The 27,580-nt window shown below is 42.1% G+C and overlaps 2 protein-coding genes across 3 annotated transcripts in view; one reads left to right on the top strand and one right to left on the bottom strand.

The window, feature by feature from the left end:
* LOC119486943 (ral GTPase-activating protein subunit beta-like) overlaps window positions 1-27,580 on the top strand; it is a 592,951-nt gene that overhangs the window by 448,311 nt on the left and 117,060 nt on the right. The gene's annotated exons all lie outside the window — the stretch shown is intronic.
* Window positions 13,750-15,553, bottom strand: LOC119487040 (tripartite motif-containing protein 16-like). Its single transcript, XM_037767695.1, has one exon. The coding sequence runs from the start codon at window positions 15,421-15,423 to the stop codon at window positions 13,750-13,752; it is 1,674 nt and encodes a 557-aa protein (XP_037623623.1). The 5' UTR covers window positions 15,424-15,553.

The following is a 27,580-nucleotide window of genomic DNA, read 5'->3' as shown; positions in this document are numbered from 1 at the left end:
CTATAAACACGCTCCATGCTGTCACCTATTGTCCAAATAACAACGGCAAATCACGCTGGAAAAGGAACAAAAAGAAGAATTTCACAGAGTGTGAAATTGAAATGTTTGTTACTGAGGTGGAAGCTAGAAAACATATTTTATTTGATGGTCTTTCATCAGGAATCAGTAACAAATGCAACGCGTCTCCACAGCAGCTGACCGTGCGCTCCCGAAGGCGCACGGTCAGCTGCGCCCGAGCCTCGACTGCTGAGGGGCGGCGGTCTGGCCGTGTCCTCACTAACGCTGTGCTGTGAGTCACAGAGAGAGATTGTCAATACAATGAAGAATATATATGCAACGAATTAAAAAGAATGAATGAGGTTCTTGGTGGGATAAGTTATATATTAAAAGACCTTGTTGAAAAATAAATGTTTGTCTCGACTCACCTCGTTGCTTTACATTCTATGTGTCGCATCTAAACGGCGCTGTAAAGCTGCTGCTTTTGGCTCATTGTTAGGTGTGCCAGGGTCCGGTTCATCCATCTGTAGCTCCTCTGGAGCACAGACACAGCATGTTGTTCTGCCACATTGTGCAGCACGCGATTTTGTTATTGGCACGGTGGTTAAGGCATGTCATCTCTGGGACATTAGTTTAAATGTGTTTTTGTTGTGCCTCTCTGATGTTAAACATTATGCGCAAACTAGTTAAGAAATATGTGGGGTTTTTTTGGATCCCACATCATAAATAAAGCTCAGTAAGTTGAGTGGAAAACATATTTTTACGCATTTAGCGAGTTTCAGTACTTTATAGTTTGACACTGCCAGATGACAGAGTTTGGAGGACGGCCCGCACATTTTCACGACTGGTCTAGAATTTACGGCACAGTTCGCACATTCTCACGTCACGTTGACTTTTATACATCCCGGCGTCAGCGTGAAACACAGCGTACGCAACATTTTAGTACGTGCGCACCGTTTATACATGAGGCCCCAGGGGAATCTTAAAGTTACTCCTGAAGGATAACCACAAAAATCGCAAGCGATTCAAAGGGAGAAGGGGAACACCAAATGAAAACAGGCCTAAAGGAAGGCTCCCTACACTCAATATAACTTGAAAAGACTAAAACTAAAACACCGCTAACGAGCAGCTGACTAGAACAGAGATCCTGCAGGTCCTTTCAGCTGTCAGCATTCCCACGCATTTTCAGCAGGAAATGCATTTTCTAGTTAGTATTATTAGACTGCAAATCAGCCACGTTATGATGAATAATAGTAGAGACAAGACTGTACAAAAGCCCCTTTACACGCTTTCAGATGATTGGTGTGAATGCATAGTGAAAACGTCGGGGAGCGCACGGACACGTGCATGGGGTGTATTACTGTGAGATCGCTGTCACACTTTTTTTATGTAAAGTAAATGGTTAATGGTAAATGGACTTGCATTTATATAGCACTTTTCTAGTCTTCAGACCACTCAAAGCGCTTTACAATACATGTCAGCATTCACACACACATTCACACACTGATGACAGAGGCTGCCATGCAAGGTGCCAACTAGGATCTAATCTAAATACTCGGTCACACACCGATGGCTAATTTAGGATTAAGTGTCTTGCTCATGGACACATCGACATGTGACCGGAGCAGCCGGGGATCGAACCGCCGACCTTACGATCGGTGGGTTTAACTGCTTTTGACCTGTTAATCAGGGAAAACCTCCTCGCTGGCGTGCTTCTATACATGGCCTTAAATACAGATCAATAAGATCACTTCCTGAACAGATTTCACAATCAGCAGGTGGATTTATTAGTTTAGCTTTTGAAATCATGTTAAAATTACATAAACAAACTGCACCAGAGTCCGCATGGAGGCCGACCGAGACCCACCTTTTCAGGTAACCAAACGGGTTATGAGTGAAAGCAACCTTATCGACCTGTTTCACTAGCAACAGGACTGAATGGAGAGAGAACAAAAGCAGCAGAAGCAATTGATGATGATTTTCTCCTTTAGTTGTGCCGATATCACGGCTAGTTAGCAATACAACCACTTTAACTGTGATTAGAGGTTACTGGTGACCAAGAAATGTATCCAGCGTTACCTCTGTCAGTTTTACTGCTATTGGTTGTCATTCTATCTATCTAAATACATCTATCACACAGGTCTGTTCATACAGGTATTTAGGGGTCCACATCGACAACACTCTCAGCTGGAAGGTACATGTTGGAAACCTCTGCTCCAAACTTCAACTTTATACGCAGACTCAGGTTCTATGGAGTGGAGCAGAAGATCATGTCACTTTTCTACCGGGCTGTCTTGGAAAGCATTATTAGATATGGCATCACGGCATGGTACGGTCAGGGTCGGCGCCAGAGTGTTAGAGGCGGACGGGCAATCAGCTTTGACAGGGGGGGCATTTTTATTTCACCTCAGATAGCCTTTATTAAGTGTATCTTTAACATTATCATGTTTCATGAAAGAAATAAATTGACAGAGAGGTGTATACATACTGCCACTTACAGACTGGAGCTGAAGACATAACCACCTCAAAGATGGGTTAGTAGTACTTAATATGTTATCTTCCTACGGTCGTACCTTTTTTTTTTCTATCAGAAAACATACGTTTTATTTGTGATATTTACTGGAAATAACATACGATATGGCCAAGAGCAAGTAGGTTGTTGTCTAGTGATCTTCTCCAGCCAGCTGCCACCTTATTATGGTTTCTGTTTTGAAATGAGGAGGTACTGTAGGCTACAGATAACTCCTCAGGCACGCCCTGCGTCTTGCTCGTGCCAGGGTCAAAATGTGCACACACGGGTGCCAAGATAAAGTAAACAGGGAGTTAAACAACACATTAATCTAACAGTCTGACTGATTTCTTCATAACTATAATTTAAATTAATAAAGACTAAATGTGGATGTTTCACTCACCAGTTGTTTGAGGGGGCACAGTGACCTTTTTAGATGCTGGGTACGGTAACCTGACCATGCAGTTGAGGTCACAGATTTCTTGCCTGGTGCAGACTGCTATGAAGATTATGGGGGTCAAAAACCACCCTCCCCTCCAGATGCTTTATGAGCAGTCTGTCATCAGACAGGCACAGAAAACTGTGTCAGACCCAACTCACATCTTACATCAGGAGTACCAACTTTTACCTTCCGGCAGGAGATATAGAGTCCCACGGAGCAGATTGAACCGTTACAAACATTCATTCTTGCCGATGTCGATTAAACCTTTCAACAATTCGTAACATAAAGCTGCAGTGCAATATGTTAAATAGGGACAGTGCAATATGTTGCATCTGTGTAATATTGGGGTATTGTATGTGCAATATGGACAAGCCGGTAGACGGTGCAGTGCACTACCTCGGTGCAATACCTGCCATGGTGTGTGTTTTAGTATCTGCCGTTATGGACGTGGACTGTGTATGTGTTGAAACATCTGTTTCTGTGAAACTGTTTCCCTGTCTTGTGTGGAATCGTTTATTATTGTTGTTGATGTTGTTTTAATTTAGTGTTTGTAACTGCAGTTGGACGGAGTATATACAATTAAAGTATATCTTATCTTATCTTATCTTGTCATGAAGGCATGGGGGTTAAGTTTTGACCCTGAAGTTACCATTCTCCTTATATTTGTTTTTCAAGCTTTTAAAAAGTGCCCTTTAAAGATAGAGGTAAATAAAATCATGTCTGTGATCTTCTGACATCTGATCTAATCAGCTTGAACTCACCTTGGAAATCATCACGAGTCATAAAATCAGTTTTCTGCAACGTTTTGGAATATTTAACGCCTAATTTGCGGCCATTTTGGAAAATGGCCAAATTGGCAGCGCCCCGATATCTATATCTTTTCATAACATATAAACCTACATCTGTGCCAAATTTAATTACTGATGCACGTTCAATCACATGACAACAATACGGCCGTTTGCTGTCCTTCACACCATGCAACGTCTTCTACTAGAGGTCAAGAGGTCAGACGATCTCCATTAAGCTCACTGCAGTGTCTGAACTACTGTCCATCAGTCACATGTTCTACAGAAATCTCTGGATCAAAATGAGCATTCACAGTAATGACAGCGATGACGAGGTTCAGGACCGCTAGTTCAGCATCTGACTGTGATATGGCTCAGTGTCCTGATGACATTCATGTCCTTCAGACTAACAGCTAGATGTGAAAGCTTGGCTTGGACTTTGACTGAATGAGTTCAGGCTGTCAGATTGGTGGATTAACATCCTCAGACCACTTTAAAACTGAGCACTCCTGACCTCTTGTGGTCCAAGTCGGTGCTTTCTGAGAGAATCTCCATGTGTTCAGCAGTCAATATGCGGAGACAGAAGCACTTTCAAACACAAGAAATGACTGTTTAATGACAGCAGGCCTAAAGGAAGGCTCCCTACACTTAATATAACTTGAAAAGACTAAAACTAAAACACCGCTATCGAGCAGCTGACTAGAACAGAGATCCTGCAGGTCCTTTCAGCTGTCAGCATTCCCACGCATTTTCAGCAGGAAATGCATTTTCTAGTTAGTATTATTAGACTGCAAATCAGCCACGTTGTAAGTGTGGCTCCGTCTATTACTTAAAGATGCCCACTTAAGCTATAGAGTCCAAGCATGTAGTTGACGCGTGTTTCAATAAAACTCCGTAGTCCATGTTCTTCATTTCAACCGTTTACTGAAAATCTTTCTTCAGTCTTCAAATACAAAAATGGTAACAAAATATCAAAAACATAAGCAGTAAAAAGGTAAGAACAGTAATATTAAGCACGGTATATTAAGCACGGTCAAAGACTAGTGTGCTCTCCAGGCTGCATGGCTTCAACTGAATCGTTTAAAGAGCACATGCAGCACAATTTAGCTTTCGCCCAATCAGAATACAGGACTGGCTGCAGTCACACTTGGTCCTTATTGAGCACACTGCAGTGAAACTACAGAGTTATTTATCTCAAGCAAATAAAACAAAATGTAAATTAACCACAGATATTTCTACTGAACAAATGGCTCTAACATAACCTGCCCCTAATTGACTAGGCTGTTAGCATATCAATTATCAAACATAAATGCTTAGAGACATTATCCACTTATACAATACTAATACTAATACTTATACAACAAACTATAAATCCTTTTTTCAGGTTTTAAAGATACATATTTGCTTTAACCTAAACAGATAAATGTCTTTAACTTATTCAGTCTCTCTTGATCTTCACAATGCCTCCTCCAAGAGGCATATCTTAGTTATGGGTCTCTCCAATGTGCTTGTCTTCGTCTGAACACAGACACTGCGGACGGTTCCTTTCGAGTCTGGCATTATCTTGACGATTTTTCCCATTATGAGGCTTGTAAGGCGCTGCTCGGCTAAAGATCTATTATCAGGCATTTTTAAGTCTTTGTCTTTCAGTGGTAGTCCGATGCAGTAGTGACCATCAACTAGCTGTGTTGATCCTTTCACTGAGTCAAGGAACTGACGGTCCTCCTGTGACATCTCAGTCTTATCATCGTATCCTCTCTCTGGGAAGTCTGCATTGTACAGCTGAGTCAACAGGTTTTCCACATTGGATACTGAAATGCGATTGACTGAGTGACTCACCATTTCTAGGTTGGCTGTAGTGGTGCCTCTGAGTGGACCGTTGATGACCCATCCAAGAGGAGTCTTCACTGCATACGGCCCATCACATCTGCTGTTTATTATCTGCTGGGGCTCCATGGCTTTAAAGGCATCAGTACCAATAAGCAAGCCGACTTCTGCTTCGATATGCGAGATGCGAACTTCATGCAGATAAGGCCATCGATCCACATCTTTCTGAAGAGGAATGTTGTCTTTTTTCACTGGTATACTTGGTTGAGTGAACGCCTGCGGAAGGTCTATGTAATTCTTCCCTTCCAGGCTGCATACTTCCAGATCTGACAGAACGTGAGTGCTCACCTTCTTTTCTGATGCCATAGTAGTGAGTAAGAGTTCCGCTTTCCTTCCTCGGAGGTTAAGCTGTTGCCTGACCTCATCGGTACAGAAGGTTGCTGTGCTTCCTTGGTCTAAAAACGCATAGACCTGGATCACTTTGTCACTTCTTTTGGACTTTATTTTCACTGGTACTATGGAAAGGATATTTTCTCCATTACCTGCCCCAGTGTCTCTGCTGCTTTCATGTTCTGTTCCTACGAAGGCGCTTGTGACCGCGTTAGTAGTTTCTGTATTCCTATTTTCATCCTTTTCGGACAGAACTGGGAATTCCTTCACAACATGCAAAATGCTTGGGTGTTTTCCTGAACACTCCTGGCATTGCATTCTCTTACGACAATATTTACTCATGTGACCTGGTGTGAGGCATCCAAAACAGAGTCCTTGTGATGTTAAGAATTTGATTCTGTCTTTGGGAGTCTGTTCTTTTATCTTCTCACAAAACTCCAAGGTGTGGCTTTTATGACAGTACATGCAGGGTTTTTGGAAAACATCAGATAGTTTGGCTGAACCATACTTCTTCTCTTGTGGTTGTTGAGCACCACTGTGTCTTCCAGCCGGAGAGACACTTGTAGCAAAACTGATGCTCTTGGGGTTACTTGTCTTAGTGTTTATCTTAGGCTTCCCCTTTCCTTCTACGCTGACATCCAAAATATCTCCAAAAAGTGGGTCGTTGCTGACCTTTGCTTGCCAGTTGATGAAATCCACCAGGTCAGAAAACCTGGCTCTTCTTCCTGTTTTTGTTTGGATTTCATATGCTCGATTTCTCCACCGTTCTTTTAGTTTGAAGGGGAGTTTTGAGATGACAGTCTTCATATTGCTAGGGTTGTCCATCTCATCCATGTAATCCACATCACTCATAGTGTTTCGACATCCTATCAGGAACAAAGCATATGCATTTAATGCTTTCCTGTCTTCTGATTTTATCTGAGGCCATTCAAGAGCTTTATTCATCAAGGCTGTGGCAATTCGCAGTTCATCTCCATACTGTTGTTGAAGGAGCCTCTTAGCTTCTCTGTAACCTTCATCTGGCCACATGTGTTCACAACTACGAACAAGGTTAAGAGGTTCTCCACTTGTGAACTGCTGCAGGTAGAACAACCTATCTTGTGCACTAGCAGTCTTGTTCTCAATAGTCTGTTCGAATGCCCTTATAAACGAACGGTAGCTGAGTGGATCTCCTGAGAAAGTTGGAACATCTCTCTGTGGGAGTTGTGACATGTTTTGCTGCTTGACTAGCATTTCTGTTATCTCATTCTGGCGCTGCATTATTTTGGAGATGCCATCAGAGGAACCTGCTTGCTGTGAAGGGTCTGGAGGTACTGTTGAACTAGCTGCTCTCTGAGGGGGAGGTACTGCTGACCTGGCTGCTTTAAGAGGCGAAGCTCTGTGATGATCATTAGCAGTCTGAGCTGGGTGCTTTGGGCCTACAGGTGCTGGGAAACTCACTTGTGTCTCACCATCTTCATCTTTAACATACATGTCCTTTAAACCCACTTTGTACTTGCTTTTTGACTCGTAATATTCATTCATGCCATCTTGACCATCTTCATAATCTGCATACACCTTTATTTTGGCGTCTGATGCAGCAATCTTGGCATCTAGCTCCACTTGCTCTTTGCGCGCCTTTAAGCGTGTTTCTTCCATATCAATGTCTTGACGTTTCTTAAGAAAGGCAGCACGTGCTAACAGCTCTTCCCGCTCTGCCTGCAGCTTCAAACGAGCAGAACTTGCACTGGATGCTTGTGATGCATGGCTAAGCACGGAGCTTCTCTTGGATGTGCGACTGATGACCTCTGAGATGCTATCACTTGGCTTTATGTCATCATCATCCTCATATTTATTGCCATCATCGTTCTCTTCTTCAGGATGTCTCTTAATCTTTTCAATCCAGTCCTCTGTTTCCTGAACAAAGTTCTCAAAGTCCACACATTTGGGCATGTACCAGTTACACTGCTCCTCTTCTTTATCTTCGTCTTCTAGAAGAGTTCATATTTCTGCATTAAGCTCTTTAAATTCTCTAAAGAACTTCCAAAAGATAAATAATGCTTCATCTTTAATTATTTCATTATTAACTTTATCTTTCTTGAGATTTTCAATCTCCCTTCTTTTACGAGTGAGATGAGCCAGCTTGCCTTTTCTTTCATTCTTAAGCCTGTTCAGTTTTTCTTCCACAGCCTTTGCCGTGGGCTTTGACTCCCTCTTCTGGCCGTTTTCTGCAACTTCCATTATCTACGGCGTCACTCTTGCCAAGGTTTAATGCACACAAACTGTCTTGTGTTCTTCAAAACGACAGCTTCTCACTCTTCCACAATATGTCCACAGACGTTTTCAAGAGTTTTAACATGTGCACTTCAAAGAATGACCACTGCAGCTTAGTTGCAAAACGACTTGAGGCTTAATTGAACATGGCTCCAGAATGTAAGGACATTGTAGACTGAGATCTTCATGTACTCACTTTCCTTTAGTGCACAGCGATGAAAATCAACGTGGCTCTTATATCCTTGTTACGTGAAGAATTATGTCCATAATCCACGTCTCTTTACAAGGGGTCCATCCATATGCTTCGTTTCCTTAACGAGCATAGTCTTTGACTAATGTAAGTGTGGCTCCGTCTATTTCTTTAGATGCCCACTTAAGCTATAGAGTCCAAGCATGTAGTTGACGCGTGTTTCAATAAAACTCCGTAGTCCATGTTCTTCATTTCAACCGTTTACTGAAAATCTTTCTTCAGTCTTCAAATACAAAAATGGTAACAAAATATCAAAAACATAAGCAGTAAAAAAGCAAGAACAGTAATATTAAGCACGGTATATTAAGCACGGTCAAAGACTAGTGTGCTCTCCAGGCTCCATGGCTTCAACTGAATCGCTTAAAGAGCACATGCAGCACAATTTAGCTTTCGCCCAATCAGAATACAGGACTGGCTGCAGTCACACTTGGTCCTTATTGAGCACACTGCAGTGAAACTACAGAGTTATTTATCTCAAGCAAATAAAACAAAATGTAAATTAACCACAGATATTTCTACTGAACAAATGGCTCTAACATGCACATTTTATCTTAAACTATGTTATTCAAATTTAAGGAAATCATTTTGAAAGATGTATGTCACAACTCAAATATGAATTGAGAATTTGTGCTTACATCAATTCCTCAAAGTAAGCATGCGCAAAATATCCAGAAGTGAGGCTCTACTCAGCTGCTGGACAGCGTGACCACTGAGACCATGACGCCTTCTCTGCACCGACGGTGACTGTTCGGCCAGGACGGAGCAATCTGTTTTAATAACTCCATTACAAAATGCATAATTATTATGTGACCCGGGCACTTAGCAGAAACCCAGGCTATTACAACCCGACAACGCCACTCTGGGAATTTCACCCAGAAAATAACCCAACCAAATTACACAAGTTCCTTGATAAAGAGACGGGGCAGAGACGTGAGTTTCAAGTTTCAAAATCAAATAACTTTTATTTAAATTCAAAAATGGTGATTAGTTGCTGCAATGATAAAAGCTGCAAGAGAGGCCAGGCTAGAAAAATAATGTCCTTTATTACAAAAATAGAGTTCAAATGTTTTTAAAAATGTCACTACACCACTAACCTTACCAGTACAGGAGGAAGGGTGCCAGGGAAACCCACAGGAGGAATGGAGTGAGGGGAGAGGAAATGCAGAACAGTTCACCACCACCAGTAGTTGGAGAAACACACAGTTACTTCCACTCACACTGCAAGGTAAAGAGCACACAGGGGTTAGGAGGACACAGCAAGCCACATGCAATAAGAACCCCAACACAAGAAGAATCCCTCCACCCACTGACCAACCACCTGCAAGGATATAGCAACCCAACCGTCCTGTTAACTGGCAGAGAGCTAGGAATGTTCACTTCCTGATTACCTCCACAACAGCTGGTTTACAGATAAACTAGATAAATGCCCCCTCCACTATTACAGCAAGAAACCTATGTTGGTGTTGGGCCACCACTTTAAACAAAAAGAAAGAAGCAAATTAACAAAAGCAAAACACACAAACAACAAATGCAGAAGTTAGAGGTAAACGGGTAAACAGATTATTAAAAATAAATCAACATACAACAGCCCAATACAACCAAAAATAACTTAATAACCAGAAATAGGAAAAATAAAATAACTATCTAAGGGACAAAAACAGCAGTGGCAACAAAGCTCCTCCTCCGCCACGTACAGCCAACTACTTCACACATGAAGCACCAGTTTCCTCGTTCCTCGAGCCGCAAGTTACGGTGACCAAACAATTGGCCCACGTGTGATCCTCCAGCACGCCAACGCACACACATCGTATCCTACGCTCTTCATATAAAGCTGCCCGAGCATTAGAGCTAGCTAGAATCAGATTCTGATGTGCAAAATGCAAGTAAAACCTAAATTTAGTCCTCCGCCGCTAACCTCTGGAACAGCTTACCTTTTCATATCAACAGCTCAGACAAACAGAATAGTTGAAGTCGCTGCTGGAGAGAGAGAGAGAGAGAGAGAGAGAGAGAGAGAGAGAGAGAGAGACCTTTCATTCATTACAGGATCAAAAACAGGAAGAATGTGAAATGCCATAAACCTAAGATGGTAAAAGGTGAGGGTCAACCCAGACCTACACACTACCCAGACCTACACACTACCAAGACCTACACACTACCAAGACCTACACACTACCGAGACCTACACACTACCGAGACACCCTAAAGACACCCTAATAATTAAAGACACAGATGTGAGTTCTTTTTTTTGTTATCAAGTTTCCTCTATAAAACCTCCCTGGTCAAGACCTGGACAGCATCACTTGGGGTAATACAATATATTGTATTAACAAGTTTAGATTCAAGGAAAGACAGAGGTTCTGTAGGACATCTGAAGCTCAAATGTGTCCACCATGTTAAGTCGTCATCAGCCTGACAACCCACAGTAGTCATCATGGTAAAAAAGTGTTATTAAGTTTTCTCAAAGTCTGGTGTTTTATGGAGAAGAAAAGCCTGAACTACAAGATTCTCTCTATTATTGTATATTTGTTAAAAAGAAAAAGTAGTAGGAAGAAATTCCCCAAACTTCCAGTTATCTAACAGCATTTTAAGCATGGGCTTTTTTCTTTGATCAGATAATGAAACGAAGAAGCTCTTTCACCCCAACAGATATGTGTTTGAGGCTTTGGAGCTCTGAACAAACTGGAAAAGGAGAACACTACATAGACTTGACTCTTTCTATGTTGTTGTCTTTAGTCAAAGAGTGTTAAACTGAATCAAAAACCAACATCTCTGCCGACACCAACGTCAAACAGACGCGAGTGTCAGAAACAACTTTATATACAGCTTTGCCAGACACACACACGCACACACACACACACACACACACACACACACACACACACACACACACGAAGTGTCCTATTGGACGATTGCATCCTTCAGTAATCAAGCCGTCATCTGTGTCAGCTGTAGCTCCACCTGTCTTCACTCTGGAAGTAATCAGTGCCGTCTGGTGATCCACCTCATTGTGGCTCTTGTAATGCATCTTACACAAAAATCCAAGAGATTTGATCAATACACACTTTAAATCAATCTCATGTGTTGCAACGAACAAAATAAATGCACATAAAGAAAGAGATGTAAATATCTAAAGAAAGAGATGTAGAGTCCATGTGGCAAGACGGTTTCGTTCATGTATCCAAAACAGTTTAAAAAGCCATAAATCCACAACAGTTGTTGTGTTTAAAGCTGCATGATACGGTTTGAATAAAGAACAAACAATAGTCCCGTTTGTGTGCTCTCCAGGTTGCTCAGAGAATCACCAAAGCACCACAGCTGTGGTTATACAGAGGAGACAACAAGCCCAGTGAAAATAAAACGTTCTGAACACGGTCTAGAAACAAGTGTTGAGCGTATCGTCAGAGGAATAATACGAGCTGAAGTGGAGAAAAAGACCGTTCTTCTATCAGTATGTGGGGAAAGAAGTTGGAATTTGTATTCAATATATGAACTTGTGATTGTGTTCAATAACTATGATAACAAAATCCTCATGTCACAACTAATAAGTGATGTGACCTTTTAGTTTTAATCTTTTTTTTAGATTGTTTTTAAACAGAGACTGACTGACTCTAAACATGAACACTGGACTTTATGGTGTTTCAGGAGGAAAACTGCCTCAGTTATTCTCTCCTAGTCACATTTACTCCATCAGCTTTGTATGATACCCTGGAAAAAAGACAAGAAAAGACTTAGTTCATTCTTGTTTATTGATTATAGAAACCTTCAGTTTGTTCACACATCCCATCAGTAAAGTCTGCTAAATGACTCTTGTTCAATGATTTCACGTACAGATTCATTTTCATCCACACAATCAGTTTGTTTGAGCAGAATCTCAGCGATGTAACAGAGAATAATGATTTCCTTATTGATTATGATCATGATAATTACAGTTTCATTAAACATCTTAGGATCTCGTTTGTACGTCGATCTGGACGACAACATTTAGTCTGCCCAACAAATAAATGTGATTCTAGATATCTTTACAAAAAGTGGTGAGAACAGAATATCTATGATAAGAAATAAATCACTAGACCTTCCTTTAAGACCCGTGCAGTGGAAGAGAAACAACAACACACACACACACACACATATATATATATATATACAAATATTCATCAGACATTTAGAGCACAGAGAAGTTTACAAAGTAGAGCCCATAATGTTTGATTGACAGCTGATCTCTGTGCAGTGAAGACATGAAAAGAACAAGACTCAGTCTAAAGCGAGTATCTGTCTGGACCGTATCTGGTCAGGATGTGAATTTGTGGCTAAATTGTTACACAAATAATCAGTGGTCATGTCTATAATGTTTTATGAACAGGTTTTTTCCACTTATATCTTAATGTTTGATTGAAAGACAACTTATAATGAAGCAAATTGCATTCAGTAATAGTAAATGGTGACATTTACTAGTCAGTATATTATACATTTTATACAAGGTGTAAATGTATCATCATGACATACAGTCTGCAGGTTAAAAGTATTTCAGCTTTTTATTAAAGCATGTGTATCAAAAGCATTCATCATATAAGTGGTGTGTAACAATATATACATACTTACAAAGTTGATGTCATCACTGATGTTGTTGCTGCGTGTTTATTCCTAGATGGAGTGTTGATGGAGCAGCTACAATGTTAGCATAGCCTGGCACTGATCGATCCGGACTCCGTTCAGAAAACAAGCATTTTAAAAGTTGTTTGCTTGCTGTGTTGCGGACAGACCCGACAAAGCATGAATTCAGTCTTTTTACAAATCAACATCATAATGTCGTTATTTCGGCATCATTTTGATCCGTTTATTGATATTAAATCACAGCACAGTGTGTTTATTTTGGGTTCATACCGCAGTAGCGACGTGTGGCTTGCTAATGTGCTTCCTGCTTGGTGTGAATGCACGGTGGTAACACAATACGAAGCACAACGTAACGTAACTTAAACTACTATAAACAATAGCACATGCACAACAACAGCACGATGTAATGATTCAATGAACCGCTGACACAATCCCCAGAAAACATAAACACTGAACTGTTCTCCAGCTTTTCATTTAGAAAGAGCAACAACCAATGAGGAACCTGCAACAGTCGCTGATGAATCCTGTAACTTCATCACTCAGTCAGTCAGGCAGTGACACACTTTAGTGTTTGTAGGGCTGGTCCTCTGCGGTCCAGACACAAATCAGCTCTGCAGCAACAATGATGGACACCAGAGAAGTTTAAGAGTTAAAACACTGAATTTAACCCTTAAATGACTTCTGTCTATTTCAGTTTACACAACTCAGCAGTGTTTCCATGACCGTAATAAAGCAAAAGTCCAGCATAGAGAGGCTCAGTGAATGTGGTCTGGACTCTGTGGAGGAGAGTCATGGTTTCAGAGACGCTGTAGAAGGACAGAATACCTGCACTGTGATCCAGGTACACTCCTACTCTGGAGGACGGAGGACCTGAGACGGGGGTTTGGATATTGTTGTACCGAAAGCTATAACTGTTTTGTTTACAATCTAACGCCCAAGATTTATCATTGAATCCAAAGTAACATTCATTCAACCCCCCCCCTGCTCTCCTGATACTCTTGTATGCGACTGCTACATAAACTCCTGTCCCTCTCCTCTCCACCTCCCAGTAACAACGTCCAGTCAGACTCTCTCTACTCAGGACCTGACGACATGCAGTGAATCTGTCTGGGTGACTAGAATAAGACTGTTGTTGTCTCATAAATGTTGCTTTTCTGTTCCCCTCAGATAATAACAGCTGTGTGTGTACTGTGTTTGGATCCAGTGTGATTTCTCGTGAATATTGTAAGAATCCAGCTCTGGTCTTGGGCTCTGGTTGTGACAGTAAAACATCCACTTCAGTCACTGTCTGTGAGACGTTTGTCCATTTCTCTCTCAGAACGTCCTGTAGTTTATCTCTGACTTCTGACACAGCCGCCATCACGTCCTCAAAGTAGCTCAGAGGACGGATATTGATGCTGGATGTAGATTCAGTGAGTGGTGACAGTGAGGGGTAGTTAAGAAGAAACTGGTTGTGATCCTCTGTGTGTGACAGCAGCTTCATCTCAGCGTCTCTCCTCTTCAGCTCAGTGATCTCCTGCTCCAGCTTCTCCTGAAGCTCTTCGACTCGACTCACTTCACTTTTCTGCTGGGATCTGACGTGCTGCTTCACATCACAGCTTCTTTTCTCCATGAGACGGATCAGCTCGGTGAAGATCTTCTCACTGTCCTCCACTGCTTTATCAGCAGAGCGATTGACGGCCTCCACCTCCTGTTGGAGCAGCTTCACATCTTTCTCTCTGTCCTGGATCCTCTGCTGGATGTTGAGTCGACTCACCTCCAGCTCTCTCTGCCTCTCCGTCCTTTCTGCTGCAGCTGAGACGGTGTCGTGGCCTTTATGTTCATCCATTAAGCAGAGATAACAGATACACTGCTGATCAGTACGACAGAACATCTTCATCACCTCGTCGTGACGAGAGCAGATGTTCTCCTGGAGCTTCTTGGAGGGCTCCACCAGCTTGTGTTTCTTGAACGGAGCTGAGTCATAATGAGGCTGGAGGTGTTTCTCACAGTAAGAGGCTAGACACGCCAGACAGGACTTGAAGGCTTTCAGTTTCCTCCCAGTGCAGACATCACAGGCCACATCTTCAGGTCCAGCATAGCAGTGATCAGCAGGAGCAGCTTGGAGTCCAGTCTTCTTCAGTTCCTCCACTAAATCTGCTAACATGGTGTTTTTCAGCAGGACAGGCCTCGGTGTGAAGGTCTGCCTACACTGAGGGCAGCTGTAGATCTTCTTCTCATCCTCTCCATCCCAGAAGCTTTTAATACAGTTCATGCAGTAGCTGTGTCCACAGGAAGTAGTCACCGGATCCTTCAGTAGATCCAGACAGATCGAACAAGAGATTGCTTCCTGGTCCAGACGAAATCCTTTCTGCGCCATTTCACCTCTCAGTAGCAACGACTGTCTGAGTTTCACTTCCTGAGAACCGACACTAGTTTGAGCTCTGATGTAATCATCATGTGTTATGTTGGTTACACCCACCTTCAAACTGTCGATCTGAAGGGGAGGGAACAAGGAAATAAGAGGACCGGGTTATCAAGCTATGAATCATTCCAGGACGAGGAGCAGCACGACTGACTACGTCCCAAATCACATACTTTTCCTTTTTACTTCTAGTACACTGCAGCTGCCCTTACAAAGTACGTACTGTTGCATGCAGTATGAATACAATATATCTGCTGTGCAGAGGATTGTGGGTCAGAACAGCCAGAAAAGCATGCTGGCTTTCATACTGTAAAATGTGACCAGATGTAGTAGGACATCCTGGTATTTTTGGCACACTGCATTTGACATACTATGTATTGGGACATAAGAAATCTTTTTTTCTGTCATACTAAGTAGTATGGTAGTATGGGTTTTGGAACGCACAGTATGTTTCGTCATTTACAAACGGAGCCTCGGTTCAAACCTGCTCCACATTTGAAAACATTTCAGTTTTCAGCTGTAAAATATTTCTTGGCTCCTCAGGCTTTGGTGATGGCTCCACATTTCTCATAAACTCTTCCTCACCCGGGACAGGAACCCGGTGTGGGCAACGGACCGCTGTACGGGCAGCCGTTTACAGACAGGCTAGTGACACATTACACACACTCCTGAGGCTGCAGTGATTGTTTTTAAGAAATCTCATAAGCCATTGTTTTACTGCTTAATTTTTCATTTTACATAAGAAAGTAGAGATAAGTAACCTAAGCAACTAGTGTAGTAATAATAATAATAATTTATATAACACTTGTCAAACTTAAGTACAAAGTTCTTTCCAGATTAAAAGATTTACAGAAAAGAAATGAAAAATAAATCTAAATCTCATGTAACAGCGGGGCAGCTAAGCTGAAATATTCATAACAATTGTGCATTTTGCGATTAAAGCAACAAATTTGGCACAGATGTAGGGTTATATGTCACGAAAAGATATAGATATCGGGGCGCTGCCAATTCGGGCCCCTGACGGACGCGGCAGCCATTTTCCAAAATGGCCACAAAATAGGTTTTCCAAAACGTTGCAGAAAACTGATTTTACGACTCTTGATGATTTCCAAGGTGCGTTCAAGCTGAAGAGATCAGATGTCAGAAGATCACAGAAATTGTTTTTCACCTCCTCATTTTTTAAGGGTACTTTTTAAAAGCTTTTAACCTGAGAAAAACATGAAAACCAAATAAAAGGAGCATGGTCACTTCAGGGTCAAACTTCACCCCCATGCCTTCATGGTAGAATGACAACCAATAAAGCAGGAAAACTGACAGAGATAACGCTGGATACATTTATTGGTCGCCAGTAACCTCTAATCACAGTTAAAGTGATGCTGAACTTTGGGTTGTATTGCTAGCAGTAAAACTGACAGAGATAACGCTGGGTGAAGTTCAGAGATTGCCGGTATCTTCTAGTCACAGATGACATGAGAGCTTTTTAGTTGGAGTAAGCACTTCAGGTTCATATGACAATGTTTTATTTTTGCAATGGCCTTCATATCTGAGCAAAGGAGCTGATATTTGTCCGGTCTCTAACCTGTGACCAAGCTGACTTGGTTGAACTTATAAGGAAACTTAGATCAGTCTCCTGTTGAAATACAGGGTTAAAGAGACACACAAGCTTCTCCACCACGGCAAGGTGCCAACTCCAGTAGGATTCATTTTTTTGTTTTATTTTTTTGATATGCAATAGCACTTTAAAAACATGTATATACTATTGTATAACAGCAAACGCTGGCCGGGTTACGGCATGATACAAGAACTGAGGAAGCGGGTTGCTGGAGGCAAAGTTTGACCAAAAGAAATCCAATTAAATATTCCATTGCTATACTCCAGCACATTGTTTACACTTTGGGATCCACAAATTTGAATGTTTTGGACGTGATTAAAGTGCGCACGTTGTTGGTTTGCTTGGTTTTGCGGAGCGTTTCAGACGGAGGGAGAATACAGGTATATTCAGGCAGGCAGTATGAAAAATAATGTCGCATTGTCAGGGAACACATAGGGTGGTTCCCCTGAACGTTTGTGAATGAGGGGATAGATGGACTGGTACCACGGGACATTTTAGAACATTTTCATATTTTTCGTAGGTCTTGCGCTGATCAGCCACCACACTCTAAGAAAAAACATCTGAAGAAAAACAGAAAATGTCCTGGAAGAAAATTTCCAGGGGTCTCTTTTATAAAACAGTGCGTAGGATCCATACTAAAAATGTACGTGCGCACAAAAGTCTAAAAATGGCGTGCGCCAAAAAAAAATCAGACTTATAAAACTGTGCGTATGCACACCTGCACGCAATGTTCCCTTTATAAATCACAGTCCACCTGGAAATGTGCGCACGTGGATCCGCCTCATATTCCGCCCTCTACACGCCCACATTCAACCATAAATGGTCGATGCAAAGCACCTCATGAATGTTTCTGCATGTGAATGAGCCTGTTGATCAGTGGTTCTTTACGGTGAATCACGGCGACTCCCGAGAGGAAGACAGAGAAAAGGAGTTTTTCTGACACAGAGATGGAGGTGTTTGTAGGTGAGGAGGTCTCTGAACACTCGTTCCCTCCTGATTCTGTCATTCACGTCACGTAGTCCTCACAGTGACGGTATATCCACCAGCACCATGCAGCATGTTCCGAGTCTCACCGCTGTGTTTATATCTTTACAGCAATCAGACTGATCCATTCATTTAAAATGATCGAGACAATCAGTAATATCCCCCACCTGGATATCATTAGAAAAAAGGAAGTTTGTGTACACTATTTATATTTATTTATTTATTATTTAAGTTTTTATGGCGAACTTGTCCTGCATTATGATTAGGACTGATAATGATAATGAAGATATGGAGTGTAACGATTGTGTGAGAGCTGTCACTGGCTTCATTTACACACTTTGTTAATTTACACTCTCCATACTGGTGAAGATGTGCTGTTTGGAGATGACTGGAGGAGGCAGAGTGTGTGGCGCACCGCGGTGGCGCACTGGAGACAGTCTGATAGTTGCATCGGATAGCCATTTTCATTTTGTCTATATGTATACTGTATCTGTCCCTATCTAATAAACCATAAATAAATTAATAAGTCATGTCATGTTCACTGCAGCGATTTTACACAACAACTTTATGAAAACTAATATGGTACTTGGTGATATCTGCACACTATTAGTAGATATTATTAAAACTATTGGCGCTCTGTTCTGCCATTCTTTAATGCTATTTGATATAATCTTGGATTTCTACAACCGATGATGATGATTTCATCAGCTGCTCCACAGCTGACTGCGACTGTCGGAAGTCCGGTCCTCTCCTCTCAGATCTCCTCTGAGCTCCGGTGGTGGAGGGGGGGACATGATGGTGAGACAGCGCTGATGAGATATTGAGCGGAATTTGCTTTGAGATTTGAGTTGATCTTTTACGCACATTTCAGGCCCCGTTTTATGCGTACGCAACGGTTATAAATGAGACCCCAAGGGCCTCATGTATAAACGGTGCGCACGTACAAAAATGTTGCGTAAGCTGTGTTTCACGCTCACGCCGGGATGTATAAAAATCAACGTGACGTGAGAATGTGCGGACCGTGCCGCAAACTCTAGACCAGTCGTGAGAATGTGTGGGCCGTCCTCCAAACTCTGTCATCTGGCAGTGTCAAACTACAAAGTACTGAAACTCGCCAAATGTGTAAAGATAATTTTTCCACTCAACTTACTGAGCTTTATTTATGATGTGGGATAAAAAAAAAAACACATACAGTGGAGGAAATAAGTATTTGATCCCTTGCCGATTTTGTAAGTTTGCCCACTTACAAAGAAAAGACCGGTCTATAATTTTAATGGTAGGTTTATTTTAACAGTGAGAGACAGAATATAAAAAAAAAATCCAGAAAATCACATCATATAAAAGTTATAAATTAATTTGTATTTGATTGTGGGAAATAAGTATTTGATCCCCTAGCAACCAGCAAGAATTCTGGCCCCCACAGACCGGTTAGATTAGTCCTCTCGCTTTAAGAAAGTACTCTGAATCTCAACTCGTGACTTGTATAAAAGACAACTGTCTCAACTCATTACCTGTATAAAAGACACCTGTCCACAATCACATTCCAACCTCTCCACCATGGGCAAGACCAAAGGGCTATCTAAGGATGTCAGGGACAAGATTGTAGACCTGCATGAGACTGGAATGGGTTACAAGACCATCAGCAAGCAGCTCGGTGAGAAGGAGACAACTGTTGGTGCCATTATTCGGAAATGGAAGAAACACAAAATGACCATCAATCGCCCTCGGTCTGGGGCTCCACGCAAGATCTCGTCTAGTGGGGTATCGATGATCATGAGAAAGGTGAGGGATCAGCCCAGAACTACACGGGAGGAACTTCTTAATGATCGCAAGACAGCTGGGACCACAATCACCAAGAAAACCATTGGTAACACACTACGCCGTAATGGATTAAAATCCTGCAGCGCCCGCAATGTCCCCCTGCTCAAGAAGGCACATGTACAGGCCCGTCTGTTTGCCAATGAACACCTGAATGATTCAGAGAAGGCTTGGGAGAAGGTGATGTGGTCAAATGAGACCAAAATCGAGCTCTTTGGCATCAACTCGACTCGCCGTGTTTGGAGGAAGAGAAATGCTGACTATAACCCCAAGAACACCATCCCCACCGTCAAGCATGGAGGTGGAAACATTATGTTTTGGGGGTGTTTCTCTGCTAAGGGGACAGGACGACTTCACCACATCGAAGGGAGGATGGACGGGGCCATGTACCGTGAAATGTTGGGCGACAACCTTCTTCCCTCAGCCAGGACACTGAAAATGGGTCGTGGATGGGTCTTCCAGCACGACAATGACCCAAAACATACGGCCAAGGCAACAAAGGAGTGGCTCAAGAAGAAGCACAGTAAGGTCATGGAGTGGCCTCGCCAGTCTCCGGACCTAAATTCCATAGAAAATCTGTGGAGGGAGCTGAAGCTTCGAGTTGCCAAGCGACAACCTCGAAACCTTAAGGATTTGGAGATGATCTGCAAAGAGGAGTCGACCAACATCCCTCCTGAGATGTGCGCAAACCTGGTGACCAACTACAAGAAACGTCTGACCTCTGTGCTTGCCAACAACGTTTCTCCGCCAAGTACTGAGTCATGTTTTGCTAGGGGATCAAATACTTATTTCCCACAATCAAATGCAAATAAATTTTTAACTTTTATATGATGTGATTTTCTGGATATTTTTTTTTAATATTCTGTCTCTCACTGTTAAAATAAACCTACCATTAAAATTATAGACCGTTCTTATCTTTGTAAGTGGGCAAACTTACAAAATCGGCAAGGGATCAAATACTTATTTCCTCCACTGTATTTCTTTACTAGTTTGCGCATAATATTTAACATCAGAAGGCACAACAAAAACACATTTAAACCTATTTCCCAGAGATGACATGCCTTAACCACTGTGTCAAAACCAAAATCGCGTGCTGCACAATGTGGCAGACCAACATGCTGTGTCTGTGCTCCAGAGGAGCTTCAGATGGATGAACCGGAGCCTGGCACACCTAACAATGAGCCAAAAGCAGCAGCTTTACAGCGCCGTTTAGATGCAACACACAGAATGTAAAGCAACGAGGTGAGTTAAGACAAACATTTATTTTTCAACAAGGTCTTTTAATATATGACTTATATATATATACATATATATATATATATACGTATATTTCCGTTAAGTTAACCATCAAGGGGACAGGGGGAGGGACGCAATTGCGGACCAGGGGCCTCATGTATAAAAGACTGCGCAGCTTTCACACTGGAAGATGGCGTACTAACAAAATTGGAAAAGTACGTAAGCACAGAAATTTCCACATGTATAAAACTGTGCGTACGCCTGTTCCTGCGTACCTTTCCTTTATACATCTCAATGAACGTGAAATTGAGCGCAGCTGCACGTGCCACTTGGTCCGCCTTGTCTCCTCCCATTAATAACTATGCAAATGACTACAAACACGCTCCATGCTGTCACCTATTGTCCAAATAACGATGGCAAATCACGCTGGAAAAGGAACAAAAAGAAGAACGATCAGCTGCGCCCGAGCCTCGACTGCTGAGGGGCGGCGGTCTGGCCGTGTCCTCACTAACGCTGTGCTGTGAGTCACAGAGAGAGATTGTCAATACAATGAAGAATATATACGCAACGAATTAAAAAGAATGAATGAGGTTCTTGGTGGGATAAGTTATATATTAAAAGACCTTGTTGAAAAATAAATGTTTGTCTCAACTCACCTCGTTGCTTTACATTCTGTGTGTTTCATCTAAACGGCGCTGTAAAGCTGCTGCTTTTGGCTCATTGTTAGGTGTGCCAGGGTCCGGTTCATCCATCTGTAGCTCCTCTGGAGCACAGACACAGCATGTTGGTCTGCCACATTGTGCAGCACGCGATTTTGGTTTTGACACGGTGGTTAAGGCATGTCATCTCTGGGACATTAGTTTAAATGTGTTTTTGTTGTGCCTCTCTGATGTTAAACATTATGCGCAAACTAGTAAAGAAATATGTGGGGTTTTTTTGGATCCCACATCATAAATAAAGCTCAGTAAGTTGAGTGGAAAATATATTTTTACGCATTTAGCGAGTTTCAGTACTTTGTAGTTTGACACTGCCAGATGACAGAGTTTGGAGGACGGCCCGCACATTTTCACGACTGGTCTAGAATTTACGGCACGGTCCGCACATTCTCACGTCACGTTGACTTTTATACATCCCGGCGTGAGCGTGAAACACAGCGTACGCAACATTTTAGTACGTGCGCACCGTTTATACATGAGGCCCCAGGGGAATCTAAAAGTTACTCCTGAAGGATAACCACAAAAATCGCAAGCGATTCAAAGGGAGAAGGGGAACACCAAATGAAAACAGGCCTAAAGGAAGGCTCCCTACACTCAATATAACTTGAAAAGACTAAAACTAAAACACCGCTATCGAGCAGCTGACTAGAACAGACATCCTGCAGGTCCTTTCAGCTGTCAGCATTCCCACGCATTTTCAGCAGGAAATGCATTTTCTAGTTAGTATTATTAGACTGCAAATCAGCCACGTTGTAAGTGTGGCTCCGTCTATTTCTTAAAGATGCCCACTTAAGCTATAGAGTCCAAGCATGTAGTTGACGCGTGTTTCAATAAAACTCCGTAGTCCATGTTCTTCATTTCAACCGTTTACTGAAAATCTTTCTTCAGTCTTCAAATACAAAAATGGTAACAAAATATCAAAAACATAAGCAGTAAAAAGGTAAGAACAGTAATATTAAGCACGGTATATTAAGCACGGTCAAAGACTAGTGTGCTCTCCAGGCTCCATGGCTTCAACTGAATCGTTTAACGAGCACATGCAGCACAATTTAGCTTTCGCCCAATCAGAATACAGGACTGGCTGCAGTCACACTTGGTCCTTATTGAGCACACTGCAGTGAAACTACAGAGTTATTTATCTCAAGCAAATAAAACAAAATGTAAATTAACCACAAATATTTCTACTGAACAAATGGCTCTAACATAACCTGCCCCTAATTGACTAGGCTGTTAGCATATCAATTATCAAACATAAATGCTTCGAGACATTGTCCACTTATACAATACTAATACTAATACTTATACAACAAACTATAAATCCTTTTTTCAGGTTTTAAAGATACATATTTGCTTTAACCTAAACAGATAAATGTCTTTAACTTATTCAGTCTCTTTTGATCTTCACAATGCCTCCTCCAAGAGGCATATCTTAGTTATGGGTCTCTCCAATGTGCTTGTCTTCGTCTGAACACAGACACTGCGGACGGTTCCTTTCGAGTCTGGCATTATCTTGACGATTTTTCCCATTATGAGGCTTGTAAGGCGCTGCTCGGCTAAAGATCTGTTATCAGGAATTTTTAAGTCTTCGTCTTTCAGTGGTAGTCCGATGCAGTAGTGACCATCAACTAGCTGTGTTGATCCTTTCACTGAGTCAAGGAACTGACGGTCCTCCTGTGACATCTCAGTCTTATCATCGTATCCTCTCTCTGGGAAGTCTGCATTGTACAGCTGAGTCAACAGGTTTTCCACATTGGATACTGAAATGCGATTGACTGAGTGACTCACCATTTCTAGGTTGGCTGTAGTGGTGCCTCTGAGTGGACCGTTGATGACCCATCCAAGAGGAGTCTTCACTGCATACGGCCCATCACATCTGCTGTTTATTATCTGCTGGGGCTCCATGGCTTTAAAGGCATCAGTACCAATAAGCAAGCCGACTTCTGCTTCGATATGCGAGATGCGAACTTCATGCAGATAAGGCCATCGATCCACATCTTTCTGAAGAGGAATGTTGTCTTTTTTCACTGGTATACTTGGTTGAGTGAACGCCTGCGGAAGGTCTATGTAATTCTTCCCTTCCAGGCTGCATACTTCACGTCTTCATATTGCTAGGGTTGTCCATCTCATCCATGTAATCCACATCACTCATAGTGTTTCGACATCCTATGAGGAACAAAGCATATGCATTTAATGCTTTCCTGTCTTCTTATTTTATCTGAGGCCATTCAAGAGCTTTATTCATCAAGGCTGTGGCAATTCGCAGTTCATCTCCATACTGTTGTTGAAGGAGCCTCCTAGCTTCTCTGTAACCTTCATCTGGCCGCATGTGTTCACAACTACGAACAAGGTTAAGAGGTTCTCCACTTGTGAACTGCTGCAGGTAGAACAACCTATCTTGTGCACTAGCAGTCTTGTTCTCAATAGTCTGTTCGAATGCCCTTATAAACGAACGGTAGCTGAGTGGATCTCCTGAGAAAGTTGGAACATCTCTCTGTGGGAGTTGTGACATGTTTTGCTGCTTGACTAGCATTTCTGTTATCTCATTCTGGCGCTGCATTATTTTGGAGATGCCATCAGAGGAACCTGCTTGCTGTGAAGGGTCTGGAGGTACTGTTGAACTAGCTGCTCTCTGAGGGGGAGGTACTGCTGACCTGGCTGCTTTAAGAGGCGAAGCTCTGTGATGATCATTAGCAGTCTGAGCTGGGTGCTTTGGGCCTACAGGTGCTGGGAAACTCACTTGTGTCTCACCATCTTCATCTTTAACATACATGTCCTTTAAACCCACTTTGTACTTGCTTTTTGACTCGTAATATTCATTCATGCCATCTTGACCATCTTCATAATATGCATACACCTTTATTTTGGCGTCTGATGCAGCAATCTTGGCATCTAGCTCCACTTGCTCTTTGCGCGCCTTTAAACGTGTTTCTTCCATCTCAATGTCTTGACGTTTCTTTAGAAAGGCAGCACGTGCTAACAGCTCTTCCCGCTCTGCCTGCAGCTTCAAACGAGCAGAACTTGCACTGGATGCTTGTGATGCATGGCTAAGCACGGAGCTTCTCTTGGATGTGCGACTGATGACCTCTGAGATGCTATCACTTGGCTTTATGTCATCATCATCCTCATATTTATTGCCATCATCATTCTCTTCTTCAGGATGTCTCTTAATCTTTTCAATCCAGTCCTCTGTTTCCTGAACAAAGTTCTCAAAGTCCACACATTTGGGCATGTACCAGTTACACTGCTCCTCTTCTTTATCTTCGTCTTCTAGAAGAGTTCATATTTCTGCATTAAGCTCTTTAAATTCTCTAAAGAACTTCCAAAAGATAAATAATGCTTCATCGTTAATTATTTCATTATTAACTTTATCTTTCTTGAGATTTTCAATCTCCCTTCTTTTACGAGTGAGATGAGCCAGCTTGCCTTTTCTTTCATTCTTAAGCCTGTTCAGTTTTTCTTCCACAGCCTTTGCCGTGGGCTTTGACTCCCTCTTCTGGCCGTTTTCTGCAACTTCCATTATCTACGGCGTCACTCTTGCCAAGGTTTAATGCACACAAACTGTCTTGTTTTCTTCAAAACGACAGCTTCTCACTCTTCCACAATATGTCCACAGACGTTTTCAAGAGTTTTAACATGTGCACTTCAAAGAATGACCACTAACTTAGTTGCAAAACGGCTTGAGGCTTAATTGAACATGGCTCCAGAATGTAAGGACATTGTAGACTGAGATCTTCATGTACTCACTTTCCTTTAGTGCACAGCGATGAAAATCAACGTGGCTCTTATATCCTTGTTACGTGAAGAATTATGTCCATAATCCACGTCTTTTTACAAGGGGTCCATCCATATGCTTCGTTTCCTTAACGAGCATAGTCTTTGACTAATGTAAGTGTGGCTCCGTCTATTTCTTTAGATGCCCACTTAAGCTATAGAGTCCAAGCATGTAGTTGACGCGTGTTTCAATAAAACTCCGTAGTCCATGTTCTTCATTTCAACCGTTTACTGAAAATCTTTCTTTAGTCTTCAAATACAAAAATGGTAACAAAATATCAAAAACATAAGCAGTAAAAAAGCAAGAACAGTAATATTAAGCACGGTATATTAAGCACGGTCAAAGACTAGTGTGCTCTCCAGGCTCCATGGCTTCAACTGAATCGCTTAAAGAGCACATGCAGCACAATTTAGCTTTCGCCCAATCAGAATACAGGACTGGCTGCAGTCACACTTGGTCCTTATTGAGCACACTGCAGTGAAACTACAGTTATTTATCTAAAGCAAATAAAACAAAATGTAAATTAACCACAGATATTTCTACTGAACAAATGGCTCTAACATGCACATTTTATCTTAAACTATGTTATTCAAATTTAAGGAAATCATTTTGAAAGATGTATGTCACAACTCAAATATGAATTGAGAATTTGTGCTTACATCAATTCCTCAAAGTAAGCATGCACAAAATATCCAGAAGTGAGGCTCTACTCAGCTGCAGGACAGCGTGACCACTGAGAACATGACGCCTTCTCTGCACCGACGGTGACTGTTCGGCCAGGACGGAGCAATCTGTTTTAATAACTCCATTACAAAATGCATAATTATTATGTAACCCGGGCACTTAGCAGAAACCCAGGCTATTACAACCCGACAACGCCACTCTGGGAATTTCACCCAGAGAATAACCCAACCAAATTACACAAGTTCCTTGATAAAGAGACGGGGCAGAGACGTGAGTTTCAAGTTTCAAAATCAAATAACTTTTATTTAAATTCAAAAATGGTGATTAGTTGCTGCAATGATAAAAGCTGCAAGAGAGGCCAGGCTAGAAAAATAATGTCCTTTATTACAAAAATAGAGTTCAAATATTTTTAAAAATGTCACTACACCACTAACCTTACCAGTATAGGAGGAAGGGTGCCAGGGAAACCCACAGGAGGAATGGAGTGAGGGGAGAGGAAATGCAGAACCGTTCCCCACCACCAGTAGTTGGAAAAACACACAGTTACTTCCACTCACACTGCAAGGTAAAGAGCACACAGGGGTTAGGAGGACACAGCAAGCCACATGCAATAAGAACCCCAACACAAGAAGAATCCCTCCACCCACTGACCAACCACCTGCAAGGATATAGCAACCCAACCGTCCTGTTAACTGGCAGAGAGCTAGGAATGTTCACTTCCTGATTACCTCCACAACAGCTGGTTTACAGATAAACTAGATAAATGCCCCCTCCCCTATTACAGCAAGAAACCTATGTTGGTGTTGGGCCACCACTTTAAACAAAAAGAAAGAAACAAATTAACAAAAGCAAAACACACTAACAACAAATGCAGAAGTTAGAGGTAAACGGGTAAACAGATTATTAAAAATAAATCAACATTCAAAAGCCCAATACAACCAAAAATAACTTAATAACCAGAAATAGGAAAAATAAAATAACTATCTAAGGGACAAAAACAGCAGTGGCAACAGAGCTCCTCCTCCGCCACGTACAGCCAACCACGTCACACAGGAAGCACCAGTTTCCTCGTTCCTCGAGCCGCAAGTTACGGTGACCAAACAATTGGCCCACGTGTGATCCTCCAGCACGCCAACGCACACACACCGTATCCTACGCTCTTCATATAAAGCTGCACGAGCGTCGCGGGGGGGAGCTAAGACTGCAAACGGCACCTTAGTCTGATGTTCATCTCCCTCAACAGCAGTAACAGGACAGAACAGAGTGAGCCGAGCCTCCGCTTGGCCACCA

The sequence above is a fragment of the Sebastes umbrosus genome, chromosome 1 (assembly GCF_015220745.1).
Source record: "Sebastes umbrosus isolate fSebUmb1 chromosome 1, fSebUmb1.pri, whole genome shotgun sequence".
Lineage (NCBI taxonomy): Eukaryota > Metazoa > Chordata > Actinopteri > Perciformes > Sebastidae > Sebastes > Sebastes umbrosus.
Note: the sequence above shows the minus strand (reverse complement) of the source record. Positions and strands in the feature narration are given on the sequence as shown.